This window comes from Zootoca vivipara, chromosome 15, assembly GCF_963506605.1.
Source record: "Zootoca vivipara chromosome 15, rZooViv1.1, whole genome shotgun sequence".
NCBI lineage: Eukaryota > Metazoa > Chordata > Lepidosauria > Squamata > Lacertidae > Zootoca > Zootoca vivipara.
Window position 1 is genome coordinate 35,499,853 of NC_083290.1, and position 25,926 is coordinate 35,525,778.

Consider the following 25,926-nt stretch of genomic DNA (forward strand, 5'->3'; position numbering starts at 1 on the left):
ATCTCAAGCAGTTTGTCAGATTTGGCCTAGTAGGTCCAGAGGGATCAAGAAACAAATGTGCAAAGACAGTTCATTACATAAAAGGTTTGCATGACCTTTGTCTAACCACTGAACCACAGCCTAGCCACAAGGCACTATGCTTTAAACACCTCCTTTCCAAGTGAAGATTATGGCTCCTTGCCCTTACAACTGAAGCTTGCAGCGCCTTATGTGCAGCTGTTCATTAGGCTCTGAATCCTGCACTCAAGGTGTTTTCTATCAGTATGTGCAAAATTGCAAAGGCCAGCAGGGGGACATTCCTGCCATCATGCTGTCCGAGATCTCTTTTGAGGACTTTTAAAAACAAGTTTGCTTATTCTGGAAAGCTCTGGGATGATTCTGCGTTGCATGCACATCGCACAGTTCGTGCCTTCCACAGACGTTTACTTTCTTAAGAATGAATGTCTGAAAACAGGCATGCAATAGGTGACATTCTCTTAAAGTGCATATCATTTTCTTTGCTGAGAAAACTAAGGTGTGCCATAGTTCGTTCTTTCCTTTTGGGGATGCAGATGACGTATGGACTGAACACAGCAATAGAATAGAGAATTAAGTTTTGTGCTAACGAGAGGTACTGACTCTACAACATTTAGATCAGTGAAACGTGCCAAGCATAGATAGGAATAAGAAGGGAGGTGGTGGAGATTTAAGCTGAGAGTGGTACCTTAGAGATTAAACAGAGTGGTATTTTGTGGCAGGAGGGCGGGGATGCTAAGCATCCTCCTCCCAGGTGATAGGCAGGTTTCATTGAACTTGGTACTTTCAACTTTTGTACACCACCCATAATCAGTCAGGAGCAGTAAGGTCATCAGAAAAGTTGGGATGCAAGCATAAAATAAGCACAGCTGAGCATTGTAGAAATGGCACAAATCCAACCCCTTGTAACATGCACATGGACTAGCAATAGGCTCTGACCCCCAAGTACTGTTTGCTAGAGGTGATTGCAAGCTTCACCACACAATCCTAGCTCTACTAGTGTTTTCTACAGAATTACAAACCTCAACTTCCCTTTCCAGGGGCACAGCCTTCTACCACAAAAATGTCTGCATCTTATGCATTTTTTCCCCTGCAGTCTACAAAAAAACTCTTATTTTCCTTATCCAATAGGCTCTAGTTCAAATAGCTCACTGCCAGCTGGGTAAAAAACGGAATTCTTATTAAGCTCACAGCTACTTGCCAAGTACTGAGGTGTGGAACTCGAGTTCATCCTAAATGTAACCTGAAATTATATCTGCAGTGCAGAGCAGCGCCAACAAGGTCTTGTATTCTAAAGGGTTTAAATGTCTCATCTTAGGCTTCTGTACCTTTTAACAGTCATGTAGAAGAGGCGTGTGTACCTTGCATGACACACTACACCTGTTGAAAATCCCTTCATCTACACAACTGTGAAAAGACTCCGATACCCCATCTTCTTTTGCACATGGCAACCCAATTTGATCTTCCTTCCCACAGTGTGTGCAATTAAGGCAGCTTCAACACATGAGCCACTGTGACTCCAGGTGTCATAAAGGGGGGCTTCGACTAATGCAGAGCTCTGCATATTGCACTGGGCTCCGAGTGGAATGCACAGCAAATCCCTCTTGCAGACTCTGGCATGTTTATCCATAAAAACTGAAAGCACAGAGAAATGCATTCTACAACAAGTCATCTATATTCCATTATCTACTATCGCAAAGGACAGGTTCAAATTACACCAGCACGCTGTCATGTGAATAAAACTGAGGAAGGGTAATTGGGCACGAGCTGCGCTTAAGTGGCAGTTTATGTGGAATGAAATATAGACCAGCCCAGGTTTCTCAATTTGTATTTCAGTATTCCATTCAAGAAAAGATTGATCAGCCAACACCAGAAGCGTATTGGAGGTCTTCTCAATCTACAACCTTTAGATACAAAGTGAGGCCCAGCTTGCTGGTGCATTTGAAACTGTTTTACACACACAAAAGGAGAAGCTTGCTTTTCTTACAAGTTGCTTGCATTTTCTCTGTTTTTAGCAACTGACTGGTTGCTGGTGTGAGTTAACAGAGGGGAGGATGATTTGATGGTTAGATGTGGCACAGGGTATTCATAGCACTCCCTTAGCGCCCCCTGGTGATCACTTCCATCTAAAGAACAAGCAGGGCTGCTTCATAGTGGAAAAAATATCCTGGTTCAGATGCAACAGGAAACCATGACTTCCTGTTAATGAGAATGTACTGTGGCAAGCCTCATGCTCATACTCTCCCCCTCGGGGAACTGTGGTTTCTTCTGAGGCTAGATGAAACCAGAATCAAACTATGGTTCGGTTTCCTATTTTTTAAAATAAATCCAGCCAGTTAGAATCAACCCGGATCCCCAAGTTTGGACATAACAACATCAACAACAGACCTAGCGGGTTCAAAAGGAAACCTAGCAGCTGTCACACTCCTCTCGAGCACAGGGGAGAGGGAGCCCAAGCCCCCGAGTCTCACCGCAGTGCATTCGCATAATGGAAATCGCAGAGTTCCCATTCTGTCTAAACCAGGTCACTGTGCAATACATGCAGAGGACAGCCTGCAGTGCTGCAGAAAGTGTTGAGCCCTTCCCCTTGTGCCACACACAATTAGCTTCTCAGTATCCTGTGCAACGGAACCTCGGTATCCTGGCATTGCCTCCTTGGCCTTGCTGTGCAACTATCATGAGATATCAGCCCTGACAATCCTGCTTAATAGCAAGATTCTTCCGCTCCTTTAGTATAGTCCTTTTTGACCCTGGCTACGTTCTGTTGACCTAACTCCTTTTCTCCTAAACAATGTTAAGATATATAAGTTCCTTATTAAGGAGAGAATCATCCTGAAACCCATTTCACAGGGGGCTTCACTTAAAATGAGCAGAGTTTTCCTGACCCTTCTGGGAAGGGGTTTTAGGTGTGGAACTTTACCGTCTATTCATTTGAAAGCCGGGTTGGGGTGGGGAGATAAAATGCAGCAATCTGATAAAATGACATATCAGTATAAAATATAATATATTCCCAAGTATGAGAAAGCTATAGGCTCCAAGTGAAGTGCACAGAACATTACTGTTGAATTAAGTGCTGTGCAGCCTTTTCTTTTAAATTGTACAGTTCTTAATTTTGTTGAGTTCAGCTTGAGGTTTACAACTGCATGCATCGTCAGCATATTATGTTGATATGTGAATGTGGACTCGAGCTGAATTGGAAACACAGGTTTGATGGTCAAGTAGACGCAAAGGTGGCGTAATATGAACGAGAATACATTTTTGAGGGCCCAGCTAGATATTATGGGATGCTGTGGTGCAACCACCAACCCACAGTTCTGTGTGATAACACCTACTTAGAGAAAGGCATAGCATCATTGCAGTGTTCCCAAGCCCTTGACAAACAGCAACCAGTGAAATGGAATCAGGAGGGGGAGAACACTCTGACCTAGTTAGATGCTACTGGAAAGATTTGTGGAGAAGACACAAATTGGACATCTTTAGTTTGGTGTCTTTGAGAGTGTTGGATGGAAGATGATTTAGATATGCCTGGTAACTGAGCACTTCTTTTATTCTTTGAAAGACACGCTGCAGGAAGCTTTCAGCAGTAATGCACCTGCATTAAGGTTGCTTCTAGCAGGAAGACCGGCTCCTTTGCATGAGAGGACTACCCCATTCACTGCCAAAGTAGCAATCTTCTTGTTACAAACTGTGGTTGAAAGAGGAATTTGCACTCCCAGTCCCTGGCTTAACATTGGGCTCCTCTGCCAAGTAAAACACGGATATGGTCTTGGTGGCGGAGCCAACAGACTGCTCGGTGAGGAAGCTTTTCCAAAGAAAATTGTCCGCCATTGACTCAAGAATTATCAATCAGGTGTAGGATGGTAACAATGGAAGACTAATTTGTGCTGACCTGCTTGTCCCAAAGCTCTTCGGAGCTTCTAACTACGGCATCTATTCATAAAGAGTCCACTAAAACATCGTTTGTGCCCATACAGAGATTATCTGCATGTAGGAATCAAAAGAGAGCTGTTAACGATATTTACGGGATGGGGTGATTCCTAAGCACTAAAATTGGATTAATTAACCTCATTTTACCACCACCTCACAATTATATACCCAATAGCTTATAAAAATACTAGTGATAGGAAATCTTTTAAGTTCCTTTGGCAACTTGTTTCGCTGCCCATTGATTCACGTGAGCAGAATATTGGTTGTGCTCCCATGTTAGTGTGAAAGCCTTTCCTCTAACTGTACGCTAATGGAAATGCAATAATGGCAAGCAGGGCTTTTTTTTCCAGCTGGAACTCGGCTCTGGCACCTCTCAGGTGGGCACCTTTGCCATTCTAAGAGAACGAGGGAGGTGCTCATCATGAGTTCTGGCACCTCATTTTGTGGAAAAATAGCATCGATAGCAAGGCATAAAAGTCTTTAACCTGTTCTAAAAATCCAAAATGCTGCATCTTCCTCTACCTTATTGTGCAATGCTTCCAGCTGCTGAGGTCAACACTGGTGGGAGGGAAATGGGAAGCGTAGCAAGAAGTATCGCCCTGAAAATGTCAGCATTTACAACAACCTTTGTTGCTTTGGCATGAAGGTAAGCCCAGCCTCCTGTGCTGACCTGCTTATTTAGCTGGGTGAGGAATGATCCAAATGGATCACAATGTGTGATTTCTGGGTGGCTGACGCCCTAATTCAGAGCTTCAAACCCCCACAAACCCATTGAAAGGATAGCAAAAGCAACACTGGGCTAAAGCTGTTTCTGCACCAGCACCACGTTTATTTCCCCATATTTCTACTGACCTTCATGCTCGTCCCATATCCATGAGTGTTTCCTGCTCTTTGGGGTTTTAAAAAACAACAACACCAAGCCCACAATAATGCTGAAATTGCACAATTTAAACATTTTGAGATAAATTCACCTAAGTAACTGATGCCTGTGCAACGTCAAGATGATGGTTTGCTGACTGGGAGACTGCAAAAATTGGCATGCTTCAATAATCAACGGAAGAAGTTTCACTTTTGAATTTTCTATCCTTTGGCTGTCCAAACACCGCCAGCAAATCTTGCAATTGCATTTCACTAGGGACCGCCACCCTTTCCAGAAGCTGGAATGCCTTCCCAACATGACTGAACTGAGAATGCCTGCCAGTAGGTCCCATGCCAGCCAAGCCTGCAGATCTTTAGGAATCGCAGTCCTGCATTAGCAATGCCTACAAGTCCCTTTAGAGACGAGATACAAGCTGTGTAAAAGGGCAACCTTTTTCATCCAAGGACACTGCTCCTGCTCTTATATGCATACCCAATTAAAGGCTTCCAAACTTTGCAAACCTTGAATGAGAGGCAGTGTGTTCTAGCAATTAAAACTCTACACTCCAGAAAGATTCACCTGGGTAGAATCTGTTATTTCTATTCTACGTTAGCACCCTCTCTGCAGCATTTGGTAAGACCCTTTAATGGGGACCAGGCTGAGTTACTAAACGCAGCAATCTCTGCAACAACAACAAATAACTGTTTCAGCGCCTCCTAGGCCTCATCTAGATATACGCCCGACGACTGGTTCACCCAACAGTCTGAGGAAACTCTTTTTAGACTAGATATGGAGACACCCCATTGGGTAGAGGTGAATCAAGGCCAGGTGGGAAGTGGCACGAGTAAGATCAAAGGTGGCAAAAGAGCCCTTCTCAGATTATTTCACCACAATACAAGTTTCAGACCCTCCCACTACAGCCAGAACTGCAGCATGAGATTCTTCCTCACCCCTTTCACAAGCAGCCATATTACCTGCAATTTATCTAACCAGCAGCATACTACACAAGAAGAGCGCCAAGAAGATACGACAGCTCTTGATTTGACGTGGTGGCAGAGGGAGGTGTGGATTTCTAAAGCACCCCCGCCACAAGTTCCTCTATCATTATTCCCTACCCCAATGTTTAACATCTTTTATTGCATCTCCCCACCCCAATACACTGGTTCTGGAGAGATGATTGAACGATCACTTAACTGAAACCAACAATGCCACTTTGCTGGCTGGTCAGAGTCCACCCTGCAATCGGTGGTTTGATTGACGACTCCATACCTATCCAAAATATGCTTATGGCATGCTGAGCAGAGGCAGGAGGAGGAGGAGTAAGTGGGAAACCGCCCCATTTCGCAGCCTCGGCCAAGGCCAAGGATGTAACCCACCCCAATCTATCAACCAAAGGCAGGAACAGCGTTTGGGCAGTGAGGTGCTGAACAGGGTATGTGCCTGTCTCCTTTGTGAATATGAAAGGGGGCAGGAGGGAGGGGGCCATTAAGAGGAACAAACATCCCTGTACTTCATACATCACCCAGCTCTCTCGGCAAATGTCAGCTACCCGCCACAGTAAGCAGAGGACAATTGTTTGTACCTTGCTTTTTTTGCCGAGGTTAGGGGGGGGCACACCTAACAGAGCTGTGGTTGGTAATGGATGCAGCTCCACAGCATTTTGCTTGCACTGACCCATAGAGAGACAGCCACTCCATCCCCTTCTTCCTCCACTAGGGCGCTTGGTCCATTCGGAGCATCACCCGCTCCCCCTTTGGCTTGGCTTGTTTAGGGCTGCCTGCAGAGTCAGCTCCAGAAGCTGCCTGAAGTGGTTTCCTCTCCCCTGCTAGAGGAATTTGCAGAGAGTTTGTTGCCAGGAGGCTCTTGCTCTCGGTGAGTGAGTTCACCAAGCTGGAAGGAGCGAGGGAACGGCCAAGTGCAAGCTTAGCTGACCAGCCCTCCTCCTTCGCGGCTGAGGAAAACCTGAGAACTGATCCGCTAAGGCAGCAAACCAGCCCTTTTGTGTTTGTTTTTCTTCTTTGAAACCAACACGGGTTTCTGCTCAAAGGAAAAACACAGAGGAGAAAGCTGGGCTGGACTTTCAGAAAGCAAAAGCCGACAAAATGCTTTCCAAGGAAGTACCCGCTGCTCCCTTCTGTTGGGCAGGGAGTCCAATTTTGAGAGCCGTTAAGAGGATGAGGTTCAGCGGTGTCAACCTTCCTCCTCCCCAGCTCTCCTAATCTGTAACTGTCCCGACTGTCCCAGCCAGCCCCATTAAGCCGGGGCGGCCTTCCCCACTGTAAGCAAGCCATGGCATGGGCACAGGCACGACGACACAACTGTTGGTAGCCCTTTGGCAAGAGGTCGGGGTCAGGGATGCTTGGGAAATGTGAGTGCCAATGAGAATCCAGACATTCAAAAAAACCTGCAAGTGAGACCTCTTTATATCTCTAAGGCTATGTTACCCTTCGCGTGAAGAATCTGTCAGCCTGGCCACAGCCAACTGCCGCCGGGTAATCGCTGGCTCTGGGTTAGCATGGGAGGGGCCCAGGAAACAAAGCCCCACCCTCCACCCCCCCCACCCCAGAAAGGGTCACCTTCTAGCCGAAAAAAGAACAAAATAAATAAAGAGTCTGAATAATTATAATCATCATCATCATAATCCACAACCACAGCTAGAGGAGAAAAGAAACGGTCAGCCCGAGAGCTCGGAAAGAGCATCCTCCGCAAAAACAAACGGTAACACAGGTCACAGACTTCCAAGCGCGAACACGACCACTGGAGAAGGCCCATGCTTTGGCAGAGAATGCAAATACTGTAAAAGTTTTTTCTGGGTTTTTTGTTTTTATATATATATATATTTATATTTATATATATTTCACCTAACAAACTAACACCGTTCAACACTGGGGTCGACACAGGGAGGTGGAGCCTTTTTTGTTTTGTTTTGTTTTGTTTGAAGTTGAGACATTTTTCATTGCAACACCTGGTCACCTGAACAGCCGGACGGACGGACACAAAGAAATGGAGTTGGTGGGGATTTGGGAGGCGCAGTGTGGCCACGCTGCGAGTCGGACAGCTGGGTTGGTTCGGCTGGGTTTGCTGATTTATTTATTTAGAATCAAGTCTGGTTGGATTTTTCCTTTTTTCCTTTTATATATATATATTTTTCCTTTTTTTAGATTAGGGTTTTTTCTTTTCTTTTCTGCAAACACAGGCACTGGAAATGAAAAGAGGAGAGGATGGGGAAGGGGGGGGATACGAGCATGCGGGCACGTGCTTGTCACCGCTGCTCCTGGCTAGCGGCTCAGCTCAAATCACCGTCTCCTTCGAGATGAAACCAGAATATCCAGCATTAGCTCTGAAAGACACAAGCAGGTAGAGAGATGCTGTGAATGATTGCCAGAGACTATTCCCCCTTTGCAGGCCATACCACTTCCGAGCCTGACTCTGGGCCTTCCTTTAGTACTCTGGCCTGGCTTAAACTTGTTGTTGATCCTGCTTCTTGCTTCGGTGAATGAAAAATAAAAGGGAAAGGTTCGTGCGTGTGCAGATCTATTGACATTTGTGCACCTGGAATGTAGTTTGCTGTACAGAACCATCTTCAAATATCTCAAGGGCTGTCACATGGAAGATGGAGCAAAGTTCTTTTTTGCTGCTCCATAGGGTAGGACCCGAACCAATGGATTCAAGTTACAAGAAAAGAGATTCTGACTTTCTGATGGTAAGAGCTGTTTGACAGTGGAACTGACTCCCCTGGGAGGTGGAGCACTGTCCTTCCCTGGAGGTTTCTAAGCAGAGGTTGGATGGCCACCTGTCAGGGATGCTTTAGTTGAGATCCCTACATTGCAGCAGTTTGGACTAGATGCCCCTAGGGGCTACCTTCCAACTCTATTATTCTAACCACATCACCACCTAGTTTAGCCTCTGTCCCCACCCACCACTGAGAGTCGTCTCCTGAAAAGCACTGGGAATGGTGTGTGTCCCCCCCCCCATCTTTGCCTTGGTCTTACCTTCACTGGAGTGGTGCCACAGGTGCTCCCGAGCAGTGGAAGTGGACATTCTGCCACTTGCCATCGCGGCGGTGCCAGACGCGGGTCTCCTCCGACTGGCAAGTGCGAGGGCGGCCCTGCCCATCAATGTACTGCGTCAGGCGGATGTAGGCAATGCAGGCTGCATCTTCCCCAATGACGTGCACGTGAGGGTTCAGGATGGTTGTGTGAATGGGCTTGTTGTTCTTAGATAACACTGGAAGGGCAGGAACAGGAAACTAGAGTGAGTCTGTGGGGATGTGCTTGTCGCAGAGGGGCGGACGCTCATGCTTACAGTTACTTTCCTTCCCCTATGCTGTTGTGCGCTAACAGACGAAGTGGGTAACCCTGAATTATGTTAAATAAGAACTCAACGCTGTCACTGAGTGATGGCTCCCACCCCTGCTCTGGAACCAGACAACAGTTTCAGATATGGACGCAGGCAAGGAGCAAAGGATATGGTAGTGTGTCCGGATGGATGGAGAGGAAATTATACGTCAGTTAAAGCAGGTTCATTCCCTCCCTCCCCCCCACCCTTTTTCAAGGAAAACACAACCCCTGAGGCAACTTGCTTGTTGATTACTAGATTACTTTGTCCTCACTCTTCATAAGGGTCTGTTGACTTCTGTTTCAGTGTATCTGAAGAAGTGTGCATGCACACGAAAGCTCGTACAGTGGTGCCTCGCTAGACGAATTTAATTCGTTCCACGGGTCTTTTCTTATAACGAAAAATTCGTCTAGCGAATCCCATAGGAATGCATTGATTTTTTTTGATTTTTTTTTTTGCCCGTGGAACACATTAATTGAATTTCAATGCATTCCTATGGGAAACCGCAATTCACTAGACAATTTTTTCATAAAACGAATTCATCTAGCGAGGCAACCTCCGCTTGAAAAATCCTTTCGTTAAGCGGAAATTTCGTTAAGCAGGGCATTCGTTAAGCGAGGCACCACTGTACCTAGGACAAACTTAGTTGGTCTCTAAGGTGTTACTGGAATGATTTTTTTATTTTGTTCAGAAGGTAAGGGTTTGTGTTCTGTTCAGCTGAGTAGGAAGGAATTAGGCTGGCACACCTGGGAAGACACTATGAGAATTGGTGAACAAGTTGGTGGCGGCACAACCACAGGTGCAACTGCACAGCCCTGACCTTATCACTGCCATACCAACCCTGCTCCAACCCTATCCAGGTAAGTAGCTGCAAAGCTTGTGCCAGGAGGCCAAGCTCCCTCACAATTGCTGCTACTGCATCTAGCTGAGTATTGCCTGTGCAGACCAGCAACAGCTTCCCAGGGTCTTAGGCGGGATAGGAGTTTCCTCATCACCTGCTTACCTGAGCTCTTTAACTGGAGACGGCAGGGAATGAACCAGAGTACTTCTCCAACCCAAACATTTGAGATCAAGTGGAGACACCTTCTTAACACTGCAACATTTGTTGATGGTGTGGTATGTGGCACCCACGAGAGAGGGCGCTCTCTATATTAGCGTCCCAACTGTGAAACACCCTCCCCTCAGAGATTCCTGGTTGATGCCAACCCTGATGGGTTTTAAGAAGCTGGTAAAGACATTTACTGAGGCCACTGGGTGCCATGGACTGGATGGATGCAGAGGAGTGGTGGGAGGCAGTAGCCAGGGGATTGGTGGTGGGACCATGATGAGTGGTCAGAGGGAGAAGAGGGAGCAGATTGGGAGGAGGAGGGGTCAGAAGCTGAAGAGGGAGCAGGAAGAGGCTGTGGCAGAGAGCCATCCAGACTCAGAGGCAGGATAGGAGGTGGGGCCAAAAGGCAGAGATGACGCCTTCAGGCTGCCGAGGAAGCCAAGGAATCCTTCCCTCCTGCTATGACCAGCTCCCCACCACCTCTGGTCTCCCAGAAACAGCAGTGGTATGAAGAGGGCAGAGCAGAGACAGGCAAGGCAAAGAAGTCTCAGGTTGCCTGGGAAAGAGCCAGGGATAGGAAGAGACTTAAGGAGTTAGTTTACTAGAGCAGGGTTTTTGTTTTTTGTTTTGCTCTTGCACTGCTGTGATGAAATGTTGATTTATTGTGGCAATCAGTTGATTTTGTTTAAGATTGGTTCGTTACGTATTAATACATTTTTATGGTCTCCCCACTCGGTGATTGATGTGGGGCTCCTCCAGACAACCTATTTAGTCAGCCTTTGTTCTGATTTGCTTTCACAAAACTTGTGTGCAAGTCAGACTTGGGGCCAGTTTCTACTGAGGATTCCTTCATATTTGTTTATAGCACAGTTATAGACTAATGAGCATTCATCCTGATTTGCTTGCAGGGCGTTTATGCATCTTCCTGTTAATCATTCATTAATTCCACACTTTTTCAGTGCTTTTCCCATCACATTCCTAATGTGAAACTCTTCTGTTTGCACCGGAGTGACAGAGAACTTCAATTCATTGTGCAAACCTGAGGTTCCAATGTGCCCTTGAATCCCTCCTGCAAAATAGTGACAGTCTGGATTCACCCTTTGATGAAGAGCGGGTTATAAACTTCCTCTATAAATAAACAAATAATCAAGCAAGCACTCACATGTCACCTGTCCCCACAACCAATATAAGCTGGTTGAAGGGAAAAGTAAAGAAGTAGGAACCTTTCAAGGACAAAGGAGCTGCCAAATGTCATTTCTCACGCAGTTATGTTCCTGAGCTGGGAAGAGAACCTGGCGGAAAACTCCTGTCAGTGGACAGGAAGACTTTCTCCCTCCCATATCTTACATGCAACAAGGTATACTTACAGTTTTCAAAATAAAATCTGTGGAAGTCCATCCCTTCAACAAGGTTGCCCAAGGCTTCTGGTTCGAACGAAGTTAGGCCTGGATCGCATATTTTTCTAGACAGGCAGGAAACACAGAGAGATGCCTTACTAGCAGTGCCACATGGAGGCAGCATAAGACTGCCAGTGGAGCAGTGTTTCTCAACCAGTGTGCCTCCAGATGTTTTGGGACTACAACTCCCATCATCCCTAGCTAGCAAGACCAGTGGTCAGGAATGATGGGAGTTGTAGTCCCAAAACATCTGGAGGCACACTGGTTGAGAAACACTGCGAGGATAAGGTTATCAGCCCTTAAGTTATCTGTATGACTTGAGGGTCGATTTCGAAAAATCCCGCTGGAAAAAAATGTTATGTCCCTGTGGAGATGGCAGTATTGAGTCAGTGGCTCATGTGCTTCTGGCTTGCGCTCTCTACAGTGGTACCTCGCAAGACGAAATTAATTCGTTCTACGAGTTGTTTCGTATTGTGAAAATTTCGTCTTGCGAAGCGCGGTTTCCCATAGGAATGCATTGAAATTTAATTAATGCATTCCTATGAGCAAAAAGAAGCGCCAAAAAAAGGCGCCGACTCACCCGCCACGGTCGGAAGTCTTTAAGGCTCTGGGGAGGGGGAAGCAGGAAGAGGGCCAGGGGTCTCCTCCCACCGCAGCCTCCGCTCCTTCAGGTGCCGCCGCTGTTGCTAAGGGCCACCTGGCGAGCCCTGCTACTGCTCCTGCTGAATCCCGACAGCCTGCCGGGGAGGAGCCGCGGAAGCCGGCATGACCGCTGAGGAGGGCAAGGCCGGAGCTGCCAAGGAGGCAAGCCCGGAACCGCGGAGGCCGCCATGAGCGGCGTGCTGCCGCAGGAGGCAGAAGCGGCAGCCGTGGACGTCACCCCCAGCCGCGACGGCGGAGTCCTAAAGGTAAGCGGCAGTGGCCCGCTTCCCTTCCCGTCGCGAGGCTGCTTCGTCTTGCGAAGCACGGCCATAGACTACTTTGGTTTGCAAGTCTTCAAAAAAATCGCAAAACGCTTTCGTCTTATGATTTTTTTGTTGCTCGAGGCGTTCGTCTTGCGGGGTACCACTGTATAAAGATTTGAGGAGCGAGGTTATTGCCCCTCTACTATTGTCCATGCAGGGTCGCTCAACCATTGTTACTGTGTCCTTCTAGCAGATCAAGAAGATCAGGTGATAGCAAAAACTGCAAGGTTTTTAGTAGAGGCAGTTAGAATAAGATCTATTATTTGATGTAAACCCCCCAAAATATATTTTCCAGTGTTAAGTTTTTACCTCTATCTTCAGTACATTTTATTTTATTGCTATGTCTAGTAGCTGATGCAAATAAACATTCTTCTGATTCTGATAAGGTTATCAGTGGCTAAGAGGCAATATGGCTATGTTCTACCTTTATGTTCAGAGCTGGTCTAAAGGCCTATATACCCAGAAATCTCTTTCATTTTCCATCAAAGCTAAGGAAGCCTGAGCTATTGTGTTCCATAGAATGCATCTACCAAGAGAGGAAAAGATCTATCTAACCGAGAAAGGAGTTGGATAAATAAATATCCAAAATAAACAAGTAAATATGATCCAATAAACTGCTGGGCTACATCATCTCAAGAAACTGATTATGGATGTCAAAATGTGCTTCCCTGACAGTAAAATAGGTACTGCTGAGTTGCTCTTTGCTCATATGATTGTAGCTCAAGATCCTTTGAAGTGGTGGCTAATTTGTGCCTTTAGATTGGGTCCACTCAAACCTGAACCAATTTTATCAATGTGCAGAAAGTCACCAATCCAAGTGACTTATGATACTCAAACTCCAATTAGGAAAAGTCAGAAGCCCAACAAGGAATAATCAAGAGAGTTTTACGAACATTAACTCCTATGTAGATGAGACTGTTTGGCTATGCCAGTCACAGAGTGGTTCAGCGAGGCAGGTATAAAGGCAATTGTGAGGGAGGTTTTAAAAAGGCAGTAACTACAAGTGAAATTTGTTGGAGAGCGTCCTCATTTAGCCCCAGGATATGGGCTAAAGTCACACGAGGCCACCACCTTGCTGAAGCTAAGCTAATCCGGGTCTGGTCAGTGCCTGGATGGGGGAGACTGCCTGGGGACCACATGTAGCACAGCTCCTTTGGGTTCCATGGTGGAAGAAAGACAAGATATAAGTGTAAAATGTAAAATAAATGAGGCTATTTATCGGGAGCATCACTGGTTGACACAGTGAGATAATGGCTAATCATATTCCTGAATGACAAGAGTGAGAGGAACATATCCCCCAGGACAAGCCCAACTGCCATTATTCAGAGAAAATGCGATGTTCTCACAAATGTGTTTCCTATGGCTATTGGGTAATGAATGGGAGAACCTCACCTTAAAATCTACAGCTACCTTTATTTTGCATGAAGAAGACAGACCTGTTCAAAAACCAGTCGGCAAACTCCACCCCCCCCCTAAAGATTCCTGGTGGGGGCATGAAATATATGGCACTTCCTCCTGTGGCAACATTTGGAAGTCTACAGGTAGCTCTGGGATAGCACAGGTGGTAGAGATTTAATCTCAGGGTTGTGAGTTCAAGCATCACATTCCTGCAATGCAGGAGGTTGGACTAGATGATCCTAGAGGACCCTTCCAACTCTATGATTCTTTGATTCTAGGTTCCCCCACCCCTGATTTAAAATAACAAGTGGCATAGTGACCAGATGAAATTTGCAGATGAAGGGCCCTGTATACATTAATGAATGCAAAGACATGTAAAACTGGGTTCTGAGCCCAGTATTTTAGTGAGACCCAACATCCCGTCTACTTACGCATATGCCTCGAAGTCCCCATTGTTCACAGCCTCAATCAGCTGCTCTGTAATCTTTATGATTTCCTGCTTGCGGGCTACAAGTGGAGGAAAGATCCGAAGAGAGAGAGAGAGGAGAAGGAAGGAAGAGGAGACATACACAACGTCAGTGAGAGTAGATTCCCTGTAGGTCCCAAGGCCCTAGCAGAAAACTAACAGCCTTAAGTCTCCTTTCCTTTGTTCTGGTGAGATCTTGTAAGGTGGCTTACATGACATATGCAGAGTACCATACGTTGAAAGAACAGAATGCAAATGGCCAAGCACATGTGGTAAGAAAGAGTGACACAGTGCAGATCTAGGCTCACTCTTAGGAAACCAGAAAATACTGATAGCTTTCAGCAGGGCAATATTACATCCCTTATTCACCGCAAACACGCTACAGCAAAAGTATTACTTTCCTTCCGTCCTGAAACTGCCCACGATTCTCCCACAATGATGCAGACTAAAACCGCCAAGTACCTCTGTAACCAGAACATATAGGAGGAGATCTGGAGAGATGCAGGAATTTGCAAGGCACCCAAGCGACCCAGTTAGAGCAAGCTCTATGAATAATGCAGTACCCAAGTGGCAGAGATGGTGTCAGTGGCCTGGCCAAGGCCATCTCTTGGGAGCAGAAGTATTTGGAAACTTGTGCCCTCCTGGGGCCTGGAGAATCCATTCCACTCGCGCCTGCTGTGCCTGACGTAACCCCCAATCCTCACCCACTTGGATCCTAGACTCCCATTAACAGAACTGAGTGGGAAGTTGGGAAGTGGGCACCCATGAGGGTGGAGGTGGGAAGCCCTTCTAAATTCTAGCCTCTAGAAAGTTTGAATAGGTGTAGAACCCATATGTATGACTGGGCAAGGAATTACAAAGGAGAGCTGCATAGGAAGACTAGCAGACCTGGAGAATCTCAAGCTACAAAGATGGCTTGCCAAGCATGTTAATGGTCTGCGGAAACAGACGCTTGACTCCCTTTTCTAAAGCACGTAAATGCTTTAGAATCGAATGCTTCAATCAAACTTCCATCTTCACACAACTCTTCTGACTCACCCTAGATCTCCTGTGTTTCCCCAGCTTGCAGCAAAACTGATCCAAGAAAGCTCATGGACCAGGCCTCTGTGTTATTGGTCCCCTAAATGCCTCTCTTTCAAGGTATAATTATACTGCTGACATCCTCCTCTCTTGTTCATTTTAAATTTCATCTACCGACATAGTCTTGCCTTTGATCTGGGTTCCTCTCCCCCACAGGCATAGTACAAAGGCAAACTTGCCACTTTTACCCAAGGTGGCTCAGGACGATTCCCCCGCCTGAGCTAATGTTAATCTTTAGCTCATGTTTCTCAAACGTGTGCATGACAGAAGATGATATGCATGCAAATGAGCAAATGGGAAGGTATCAGTTAGTTGTTCTTGAATATTTGAGTTTACTTGGGCCGATCCTTTGCTTTGTGAACACTCCTGATTCTTAGGCATGCAGGGGCTACTTGTACGTCCATGCTTATACTGCGCATTTATTGAGGGGATTCTTTCAGGGAACATGAAACAAGCTTCTAAGTGGTTTGGCTTTAAAGTAAATCTGTTATGTTTGGGTCGTGTCCAATGGTGGATCTGCCATAGTGGAAAGTACTTACACCTGGGCACCTGGTTTTTGCTCCACTCACATGTGCATGTGCAAACACACAAACACACACACACACACACACACACACACACACACACACCCCCCTATTGCAGCCCTCTTCACCATACCCCATACCCCATTCTTTTCTGAATAGTAAATCAACTCTCACAAGCAGCTGATACGTGCTTATAAGAGGTGCCAGCAAAAATCTGGTGTCCCAACTTGCAGGAGCACTTTCTGCAAAGGCATCACTGAATATATAACACTATAGTGAGAAATGAGAGCAGGCCCTTTCCCACAACTGACTATATAGGTTTCCATAGGGCAAATAGAGTTGCTTTTTAAAGGGGGGGGGTTTAAACCTGGAGAAAGCTGCAAAGGGGAAAGCTTAACCCTTCCCTTCCCCCAGCATTGGAGTCCCATTCTGACTTGCTCCCCTCAGCTGCATTTACCTTTTTAAAAGAAAAGAAAAAGTAATGAATCATCTAACAGACGTCCCATAATATATTCTAGGCACAAACCCGGTGGAGTAATTATACAGACTTTGGGGTTAATCTATTAATTGCAACTGCAAAATTGCCCCCACTATGTTCAAAGCATGACAGACTGCTCCTCTCACTAATGAACTTCCTTAAAATGTGGCTACCTTTTAGACATAAAAAAAGATTGCCCATGATGTTACCTGATTTTATATCTACTGCTTTTTGTATTTTTACTGTTGCTTTTGCTTCTGATATTTTTGATCTGTTCTATATTTGTTTTATGGTTCTCTTTTGTAGGGTATCTTGAAAATCTAGATTAATAAAATTACGTTTGTTTGCATCCCTCTGTATTGTCTGTTTGTTTGCATCCCTCTGTATTCCATAAAAATGTGCATGTATGAAACAGTGCTTTCCCCCTCCATAGTAAAACCATATCCTATCCTGCCCACTTTTGCACCCATAATCACCAATGTATGGATTAGAATGATTCATCCCCACAGAAAAATGAATTTAGCTTGCAATTCTGTGCACATTTATCTGGGAGGAAGCTGTATTCAACACAGAGGGACTTACTTCCAAGTAGACATGCACAGGGTGGCTCTGGGAAAGAGGGAGGAGAACTCCTATTCTAGAGAAGCACAGTTTAAAGCAAAACATGTAAATGGACAATTCATTCACGTGAAGTGATCACAAATATTTTGTTGAAACTATTTTACTGGATGAAATGGAGCAGAAATGCTGCCCCCCCACCTCTCATCAAGTTGGATGGTCCTCAAGGCCAGCCAAGTTATTTTGGCAGCTGAGGCAGAACATCTCACAAGCGCCACTGCCTGGCAGTAAAAAATCAGCTGCCCTAATGGTAAGACTAGCCCAGGTTGAAAATATGCACTAAGCCTTAAAGAAACCAGCAAGCAATGAAAGACAGTACTATCCTGACCCTATCCAGCTACACATTCCTCCTTGAAGATAAACCTAGTCTCCCGGGGGGGGGGGTTCTTACCTGTGAGCTTGCCAGTCATGCCTGCTTCTGCTTTGAAATGAGTGCTCTCCCTAATGCCCTGTCCTAGCACTAATGGTGTGGCATCTCAGCTCACGTTTGCTGGTGTCTCCCTCCAGCTGCAAATGTGCCAAGCTGTTATTCATCCCTGTAAACCAACACCGCTGCCAGGGACTCCCAGGTTTTCAGCAGGGGAAAGAAAGTTCAGGCCGGAGAGAGAGATGGCATGCGACCTTGTGACTCACAATCCCGTGGAGAAAAGAAGCCACTTTTTCTGCATCTCCCCTGCAGCTGCTACTAGGTGCAGCAAAAAAAAGCTGTGCATTTTCAGCGCTTGATGCTACAGCAGCAAGAACAAAACATCCTCTGTAGGTGTGCTACTTTGGATAAGACCTGATCAGCCAGAACCTATTTCTGGTAATGCAGTTTGTATACTTTTTTAAACGAATATAATTTTCTTGTTGATTTTTTTTGTTCACTGCTATTATAGGCGGGTGGGCCGGCCGCGCAAACAGAACATTTTGTGGGGCTGCCTTAGGCGCCTTAGCACGGGTGGGCGGGAGCTGGAGGAGGCAGCCACTTTGCTCGCCCAGCCTCAACCGGAAGAGGCAGAAGCTGCACCCGGTGAGCGCTAATTGTCTACATGGCTAGCAACTGCCTTCTTCCTCCCCACCAACTTCCTGACATCTTAGTATACTGTCATATCATGTAGTTTATGCCATATTATACCGTAATCCTGTATTAGCTGGCGGTATATTACGATGTTGGAAAGCAGATATCACCCAGCCCTAAATGAGACTTCTGAGAAAACATGCATTATGGGAGCCATTCAAGTGTTCCGTTATAACTGAATTCCACCCTTGAAAACGTAATTCATTTGCCATAATCCAGCCCAGGTGAAGGGGGGGGACGTGCGAGCCTGAGGCTTGCTGCAGCTCATCTTCGTGATGCTAAACCATGTTTTAGCACTATGTGCTAACATAGCCAGAGAACAGGAGAACAGGCCTAAGATCAGAATATCAGACCACACAATTCCCAAAGTATGGCTTTCATTTGGCTTTTCCCAATCGCCACATGGCTTTACTAGTGGTCTTAAACTAAGACCTCACACTACCCAGTTTGATTCCCATATTTATCAGGACTGTGACTGTGACTGAACCTGCGACTATCCCCTTGAGGCAGAAGACAGACTAGCTTTAAGGAGGAAGTAGAATGTGCTCCCTAGTGTACCCTCTAGCCCAGGCATCCCCAAACTTCGGCCCTCCAGATGTTTTGGACTACAATTCCCATCTTCCCCGACCACTGGTCCTGTTAGCTAGGGATCATGGGAGTTGTAGGCCAAAACATCTGGAGGGCCGCAGTTTGGGGATGCCCGCTCTAGCCTGAACTTTTCTTTAAACAACATGCCTCCAACTGGATGGAGAGGAGAACAACTGCAGTGTTTGGACCTCTGGGAGGAAAGATAGAGGGGAAATGCCCAGTCCCATGCCCATATTTGTTTAAACACACAGCAAGAGCATCGTAAATCAGTATCTGCAATGTCCCAGGCTTTAAACACAATGCTTCTCCCACAATGCAACCTTGATTTTCAGCTTGTGCCATGCACTTAATGCACTTTCTATGTTAGCCTGCATTCACACAAGTGTAGCTATTCGCCCACTGAAGCGAAGTGTTTTCATGTGAAGCCATGCAGCAATACCCATTAGGCTATTTAATTTCACACCTAGTGTGTAATAAAGAGAACAGAATCTTCCCTGGGGTCTGAACAGAACCAAGTGGGGCTCACAGCTGCAGGCCACGAAACCATGCTACTTACGATCCGAAGGCAGAGGATTTGGGATGAGTGGAATTGGGAAAAGCTGGGTGACAGCTGGCTGTGGCCCCTCAGCTTCTGGGGCTCCAGAGCCCCGTTTCACCATGCTTAGAATATCAGACAACTTGGCAGCTGGTGTGAGACAGATGAAAGAAGGCACGGAGAGAATAATAATAAAACAAGAATGAATGGGAGAGTGGAGAAGGACTAGAAAAACAAGGGAAAGAAAGGGATCAGATAAAGGAGGGCGACTAAGAAAGAATTCAAGGTGAACAGTGTCTCCTATTGTAGTCTAACCAACGAAGAAGGCAATGGCACCTTCTAAAGAGTAGCTCACATTATTTTGTGGTTTACTGTGAACACAGCTATCTGTTTTGCTCCTCTCCGTGCAACCATAATCCCTGGCCTAGAATTATGTCTGAATTAGGGACCATTCTTTGTTTTGCTGAAACCAGCCATGATTGGTAAGGTGAGAACCTTGTTGTGTATCACACTTTATTTGCATAGAACAAACCGAATCTGCAAGCTCTTTGTACAGAGCTTGCTGCAAGATTTTTGTAAGGTGGTCTGAGCTTGTGCATAGCCTCCACATGGTCAGGGGGAGCCAAGAGCATTCAGTAAAAGCAGGTAAAGTCAGTTCTTCCAAGATAGCACTCTTCAAATACTTGGAAGGGCTGTCACACAGAAAAGGGCAAATACTTATTCTCTGCTGCCCCAGAAGGCAGGACTAGACCAGGCACCCCCAAACTTCGGCCCTCCAGATGTTTTGGACTACAATTCCCATCATCCCTAACCACTGGTCCTGTTGGCTAGGGATCATGGGAGTTGTAGGCCAAAACATCTGGAGGGCCACAGTTTGGGGATGCCTGGACTAGACCTAAGGGGTTCAGTTGCAGGAGAACAGATTTCAACTGGACATTAGCAGAAACTTCTCAACAGGTGAGAGCAGTTCAACAATGGAATAAATTAACTAGAGGGATAGTGAATTCTGCTGTGATAGGCATCTTCAAACAGACCAGCATCTGTTGAGGATTCTCTAGCTTTTGGTTGCCTTTAATGAGCAGCGGGCTGCTCTAGATCAGGAATGGAGAACACGTGGTACTCCAAATGTTGGATTTGAGTTCCCATCAACCCCTGTCAGCATAGCAAATGGTCAGGGGTTATGGAACTTGTAGTCCAGTAGTATTGGGGGGAGCATAGGCTCCCCTTTCCTGCTCCAGATGACCAACTAATCCTCATCCAACTCTATGGTTCTAGGAATAAAAAAAGCTAGGGGAAAAGCCCCTGAGACGTATTGTGCTACATGAGCTGTAGAGCACGCACATTAGAGTCAAAGCAGTGCCAGCTGCCACACTAGACTGCTACATGGCCTGCACCAGTCCAGGGACAAGAAATCCCAGTGACACCACACTACTTACACTGGGGAGGAAGAGGGCTGGCAGCACCTGAAGGTGGGCATGGAAGGGTGATGGAGGACTTTGGCTCTTCGCCTTCAGGAAGCCCAGAGCCCTTTTTCACCATGCCTAATACATCACAGAGTTTTGCAGCTGGGGTGGAAGAGATGAGAGGAGGGAGAGGTGAGAAAAAAACAACACACAAAAGGCAACAAGCAGAAAGAAATGAAAGCAAGGAGGAAAGGACTAGAAAACAGGCAAAGAGAATTGGGTCAAGGAGGAGAACTTGACAGGATTGGAGTCCCTTTACACCATTCCATAACCTAGTAACAGTGCAAGCAATATTCTTCCTAGAATTACATTCAGTGCAAATAGCCCCTCAACTTTTAAAACTGAGTAGATAGGAGAGAAATAACTCAGGCTTAGTCTCAACAACCTGCCCATTACATGGTAAAACTAGTCCTGAATTAGACTGCTCCAGACTACAAATGAGATGGAGGGAAGAGAGGGGATTTGCATAAAGTATAAGCATACAAACAGGCTGGAGTGGTAGCGTTTTTGAGATCAGACCTTATAATAATTTATAATAAAGCTATTTGCCCCCTTTGGGGTAGAACTCAGCAGCCACCAATTGCACCCTCCTTGGGTGTTTTTCATGTGGCTGGAATGTGTCCCTGAATTCTGATAATGCTTCTTGCTTGCCTGGATGGAGGATAGAGAGGGGTGTGCATGTAGAAACTAATGGAGAAGGGCAAAATCCACACTCGTTGGTTTGCCCACTTTTGCTTCTGGCCCAACCCACCATTGGCACGTGGTTCCCAGAAGGGAATGAAGATGCTTGGACTGAAAAAAGTCCCCCGCCCCAATCTAATCCATTTAAGGCTATTTCCACTTGAGGTATAGAGTGGGCACATCACTCTGGGGTTCTCTGCTGCCTGCGCATATGAGCATAATTTATCCAGGGCAACAATCCAGACTCAACTAGCTCTGAAGCAACCATTCTTAAGCTGGATCTACACACAGGGGGGGGGAACGCTATAAATAAGTAGGAAATTAAATCGTTATAACAAAATAAAATAAAATAAACTCTATGGAAAAACACCTGTAAAAATTTCCTGCTCTCTGCCGCCATATGTTGCTGTATGCTTATAGTGCATTCAAATCGTTGTTTCTTTACTAATGTAGCTGAGTCCTTATTCATTGATGGTGCAGCTAAGCCCTTGTACTGCATCACCCAGCGAAACTGCCCCTGTTCAAAGTGCAAGGCCTTTTTTCCCCAAGGAAAAACAAAAAGAGGGGGAAACCCACAAGGATTCTACAGGGTGCTTGCGATACTCCAGCTCCATGCAGGCGATACCTGCTACTTACACTGGAAAGGAAGAGGATTTGCAGCCCCTGGAGATGGGCTAGGCAGAGGGATGGAAGGCTTTGATTCTTCAGCCCCTGGAGGCCCAGACCCCTTTTTCACCATGCCTAATACATCAGACAGTTTGGCAGCTAGGGTGGGAGGAGGGAGAGAAAGATGAGAAAACTAAACAGAAAAATAATGGGGGTGGTGGTGAATATGCAATAAAGAACAAGGAGGAGGGAGCGCAGAGAAAGGAATCTGCTGGGGGACTTTTCATGTAGTGAGGATGTGTCTTCGCTTGCTTCTATGTCTACATTTGTTCATAAAGTTCATGAGACACTAAAGATCCCTTGATTACTCAGGGGCTGTTGGTTCTTTTTTCTCTGCCATCACGGGGGGAAATGTTGCCTTGGCCAGAATGATGGGACAACCAGAGTACAGAATTATTTGGGATTACCCAGATTATCCCAATAATGACTTGGATTAGAAAGCAAAAATGTAAGAGCAAAATAATGTTGAGATTCTCAGTTATGTAAATATGGAGTTGCTTATTCAGGGTATGAAGGCTGATACAACCATGTGTTAACACCACAGTCCTCTTTTCTAATTGCCTACACAGCCCTTCTGCAACCTGGTGCCTTTCAGATGGTTTGGACTACAACTCCCATCAACCCCTTAGGCAGCACAAAACTCAGGATGAGGAAGGGGCCCTGCAACACTGATTATAGGCCTTAACTTTATGGCTAGAAAAGCTACAGAGACTCCTCAGCAGCAGTTCTGTTCAGCAGTCCCTGGTGCCGCATGCTACTTACACTGGAGAGGAACAGGATTTGCAACAACAGAAGGAGGGAAGGGCAAAGTGATGGAAGGCTTTGCTTCTTCTGCTTCTGGTGGCCCAGAGCCCCGTTTCACCATGCCTAATACATCAGAAAGCTTTGCAGCTGAGAGGAACAGATGGGAGCAGAGAGGGCGAGACAGGGAAAGAAGCCCAATTTTAAAATGAAAAGAAAAGTACCAGAAAGCCATGCTAGAGAATGGAATCGAAGTAAGACAGCATGCAAGGAAGGCTTTGGGGTTCCTTCTAGTATTCACAAATTTGGAGCTTCATTTGCTCAATGGTCTCCTCAAATATTTTGTGTGGGAGCAAAGACCCATGTTAGTTTTTCCAAAAAAAAGAGGGATCCCTAATATGCCTTCTCTATGGCCATTCCAACCCGGCTGTGTGAAGACCCAGCGTTAGCAGAAACAGTAAAACAGAGCAGACCATGGATCATACATTGTTATGTTTCTTCTCTGTTCCCTCGACACTGAAGCAAGTCCTTTTCAGTGGTGGCCCCCGCATCAATGGGACATCCCAGAGGGAGATATGTAGCCTTATCATTGCCGGGCCATGGTCTGATGGCACTTGAAGCCCACCACCCTGCAAAAGTGCCTGGATGAGGAAACTCCTGAGGACCCCAGGCATGCACTTTGTGTTCCAGGGTGAAAAAAAGGACAGGAGATATATATATATATATTATATTTGTAAAAAAGAAAGAAAGAAATTTGAAAGTACAGTGGTGCCTCGCTAGACGAAATTAATTCGTTCCACGGGTCTTTTCTTATAGCGAAAAATTCGTCTAGCGAATCCCATAGGAATGCATTGAATTTTTTTTGGAATTTTTTTTTGCCCATAGGAACGCATTAATTGAATTTCAATGCATTCCTATGGGAAACCGCGATTCGCTAGACGAATTTTTCGTAAAACGCATTCGTCTAGCGAGGCAACCTCCGCTCGAAAAATCCTTTCGTTAAGCGGAAATTTCGTTAAGCAGGGCATTCGTTAAGCGAGGCACCACTGTATTTTCATTCCAAGTTGTGTTTAACTAATGAAAGGCTTCCACGGCAGGGCTGCCATACATCCTGATTTTCCAGGACATGTCCTGGAATTCACCTCCAAAAAATGGCATCCTGGATTATTTTTCGGAAATTAGGCAAATGTCCTGGAAAACCGGCAATGGGGGTTAAAATGTACCAAAAATACCTTCAAAAGCTCCAATCTCTTGTGGCTTTTACTATAAAAAGCTCAGCAACTTTGAGGGTTGTCTGAAAAAACTCAACAACCGTTCGTGTGTCCTGGTTTTTACTTTTGAAATATGGGCAATCCTATTCTATGGAGACCATGAAGGCCCTCTGGGATTTTGTGCCAAATTAACCCCCTCAGTGCTGCAAACCCAGACCGTCTTGCTACTTACACTGGGGAGGTAGAGGGTTTGCAACAGCTGGAGATATGCAGGGTGGAGAGACCAAAGTCTTTGACTCTTCAGCTTCTGGGGCCCCTGATCCCTTTTTCACCATGCCTAATACATCAGTCAGCTTGGGTACTGAGACAGGACAGAAAAGACAGGACAGAAAAGGCAGGGAGGTAGAGAAGGAAGAGAAACCAAGTATAATGGAACAAGAACAGAAGAATGAACAAACCCGGGAACATGGGTTAGGAAATGGAAACATTAGGTGGAAAGGGTGTCCATCAGCTACGATCTAGCACCCCCTCCCCAACAAACACACAAATTGTGTTGTTATATTTACATTTATTTATAGCTACTAGTTTCATAGACTTACTAAATGTTTATCCACACTGTCAGAACAGACAGACCTATGATTTGTTCAGATGTTGTGGGAAACCACTGGTTCCCACTATGTGATAGTGTCCGCAAATGCCTCAGGCTCACGCACACCCCAACTTCTTCTGCATGCTAGAGGAAAATATCAAACCTTTCCACTTTCAATTTTAAACTAACCTTAGTCCCCCATGGCATCTGAATTCAGATGAAACTAGGGTTTATTTACACTACGATTTACACTATGAACCAGTTTCAGATCCTGGCTTGTTCTCAAATCACAGTTGTTTTTTTAAAACAACAACCATAGTTTCCTGAGCTGCAGCATCACTGGTAGCTACAATTAGTTTTAAATCCAGAACTGATGCTTTCAATCTCCTCCCTCTGGTGTGTGAAAGACAAGGAGAGAGAGTGTGTGTGTGTGTGTGTAAGCCTGAGGCTCATGCAGGTTCACTTAAAATCATGGCTTAAAATTACATCTGAACAGGACCTATGACTAAAGGTCTCGGGGCATTTACTGACAGGTCAACCACAGTTGAGTGGAAAGCTGGGGAAAGGAGCACAGGGACTTTGTGACTTACAAGCAGCAGCAACAGCAGCAGCGGCAGATGGCATCGGAGAAGTCTGCAGACTGGGAGGAAGTTCAGGGACAGATCCTGGATTCAACTGGCTTTTTACAAGCTCATTATCAGCAGCCTTAACTGATGTGAATGGGTAAGAGAGGAAAAAAGAGAGGGAGGGGGGGGGAAAGGAAAAACAAACACCATAAAGCGAAAAACAAAAAGTTCCAAAGAAAAGTGGCAGCTCTGATGGGAGAAAAGAGAGAATGGGAAAGCAAAATATACATCGGCAGAGAAAGAGAAGAGGATGGCAAAACGGAATATAAATGAGGAGAAAAACACACAGAGGAGGCAGGGCACCAACTAACTAGAGGATTTCCACTATCTATTTGCTTCAGTTGGTTTGTTCTCTGTCAATCCTTTACCCCAACTTGTTACTCTAAAGGTCTCCATCCCCCCTCACTTGACCTCCCAGCTTGGCCTCCTTTGAGCAGGGCCAAAGTTGTATCTTCAGAACATTGCATATTCAAGAGAGATGCTCATAGCATACAACTCTATCCTCGTGCCACTTTTTGCAACATTCTTGCGGCCTGGTGTGAGTGCCAAATTGGGTGGGCAAATTCAATTTTCTGTAATCTGCTTGGTGTGTGGTTTTTTTTACTAGCATATGAAGGTCCGCCATTGAGAACCAGGTGCAAAATGGCGGCTTT

The 25,926-nt window shown here is 45.8% G+C and overlaps 1 protein-coding gene across 18 annotated transcripts in view; it reads right to left on the reverse strand.

Moving 5' to 3' along the window:
- Positions 1–6,402: 6,402 nt before the first annotated feature.
- CAMK2B (calcium/calmodulin dependent protein kinase II beta) overlaps positions 6,403–25,926 on the reverse strand; it is a 200,017-nt gene continuing 180,493 nt past the window's right edge. For 10 of the 18 annotated variants that reach the window (XM_035139078.2, XM_035139077.2, XM_035139083.2 and 7 more), the window contains 10 exons: positions 25,238–25,357; positions 24,291–24,419; positions 22,869–22,997; positions 22,077–22,205; positions 20,733–20,861; positions 19,318–19,446; positions 14,379–14,454; positions 11,555–11,649; positions 8,794–9,028; positions 6,403–8,141 (listed from right to left, as the gene is read on the reverse strand). In XM_035139078.2, the coding sequence (XP_034994969.2) occupies positions 8,796–9,028; positions 11,555–11,649; positions 14,379–14,454; positions 19,318–19,446; positions 20,733–20,861; positions 22,077–22,205; positions 22,869–22,997; positions 24,291–24,419; positions 25,238–25,357 (1,169 nt within the window). In that variant the 3' untranslated portion in view covers positions 6,403–8,141; positions 8,794–8,795. The remainder of the gene's footprint in view (positions 8,142–8,793; positions 9,029–11,554; positions 11,650–14,378; positions 14,455–19,317; positions 19,447–20,732; positions 20,862–22,076; positions 22,206–22,868; positions 22,998–24,290; positions 24,420–25,237; positions 25,358–25,926) is intronic. The other 8 variants (XM_060283084.1, XM_035139095.2, XM_035139100.2 and 5 more) reach the window with 2 other exon arrangements.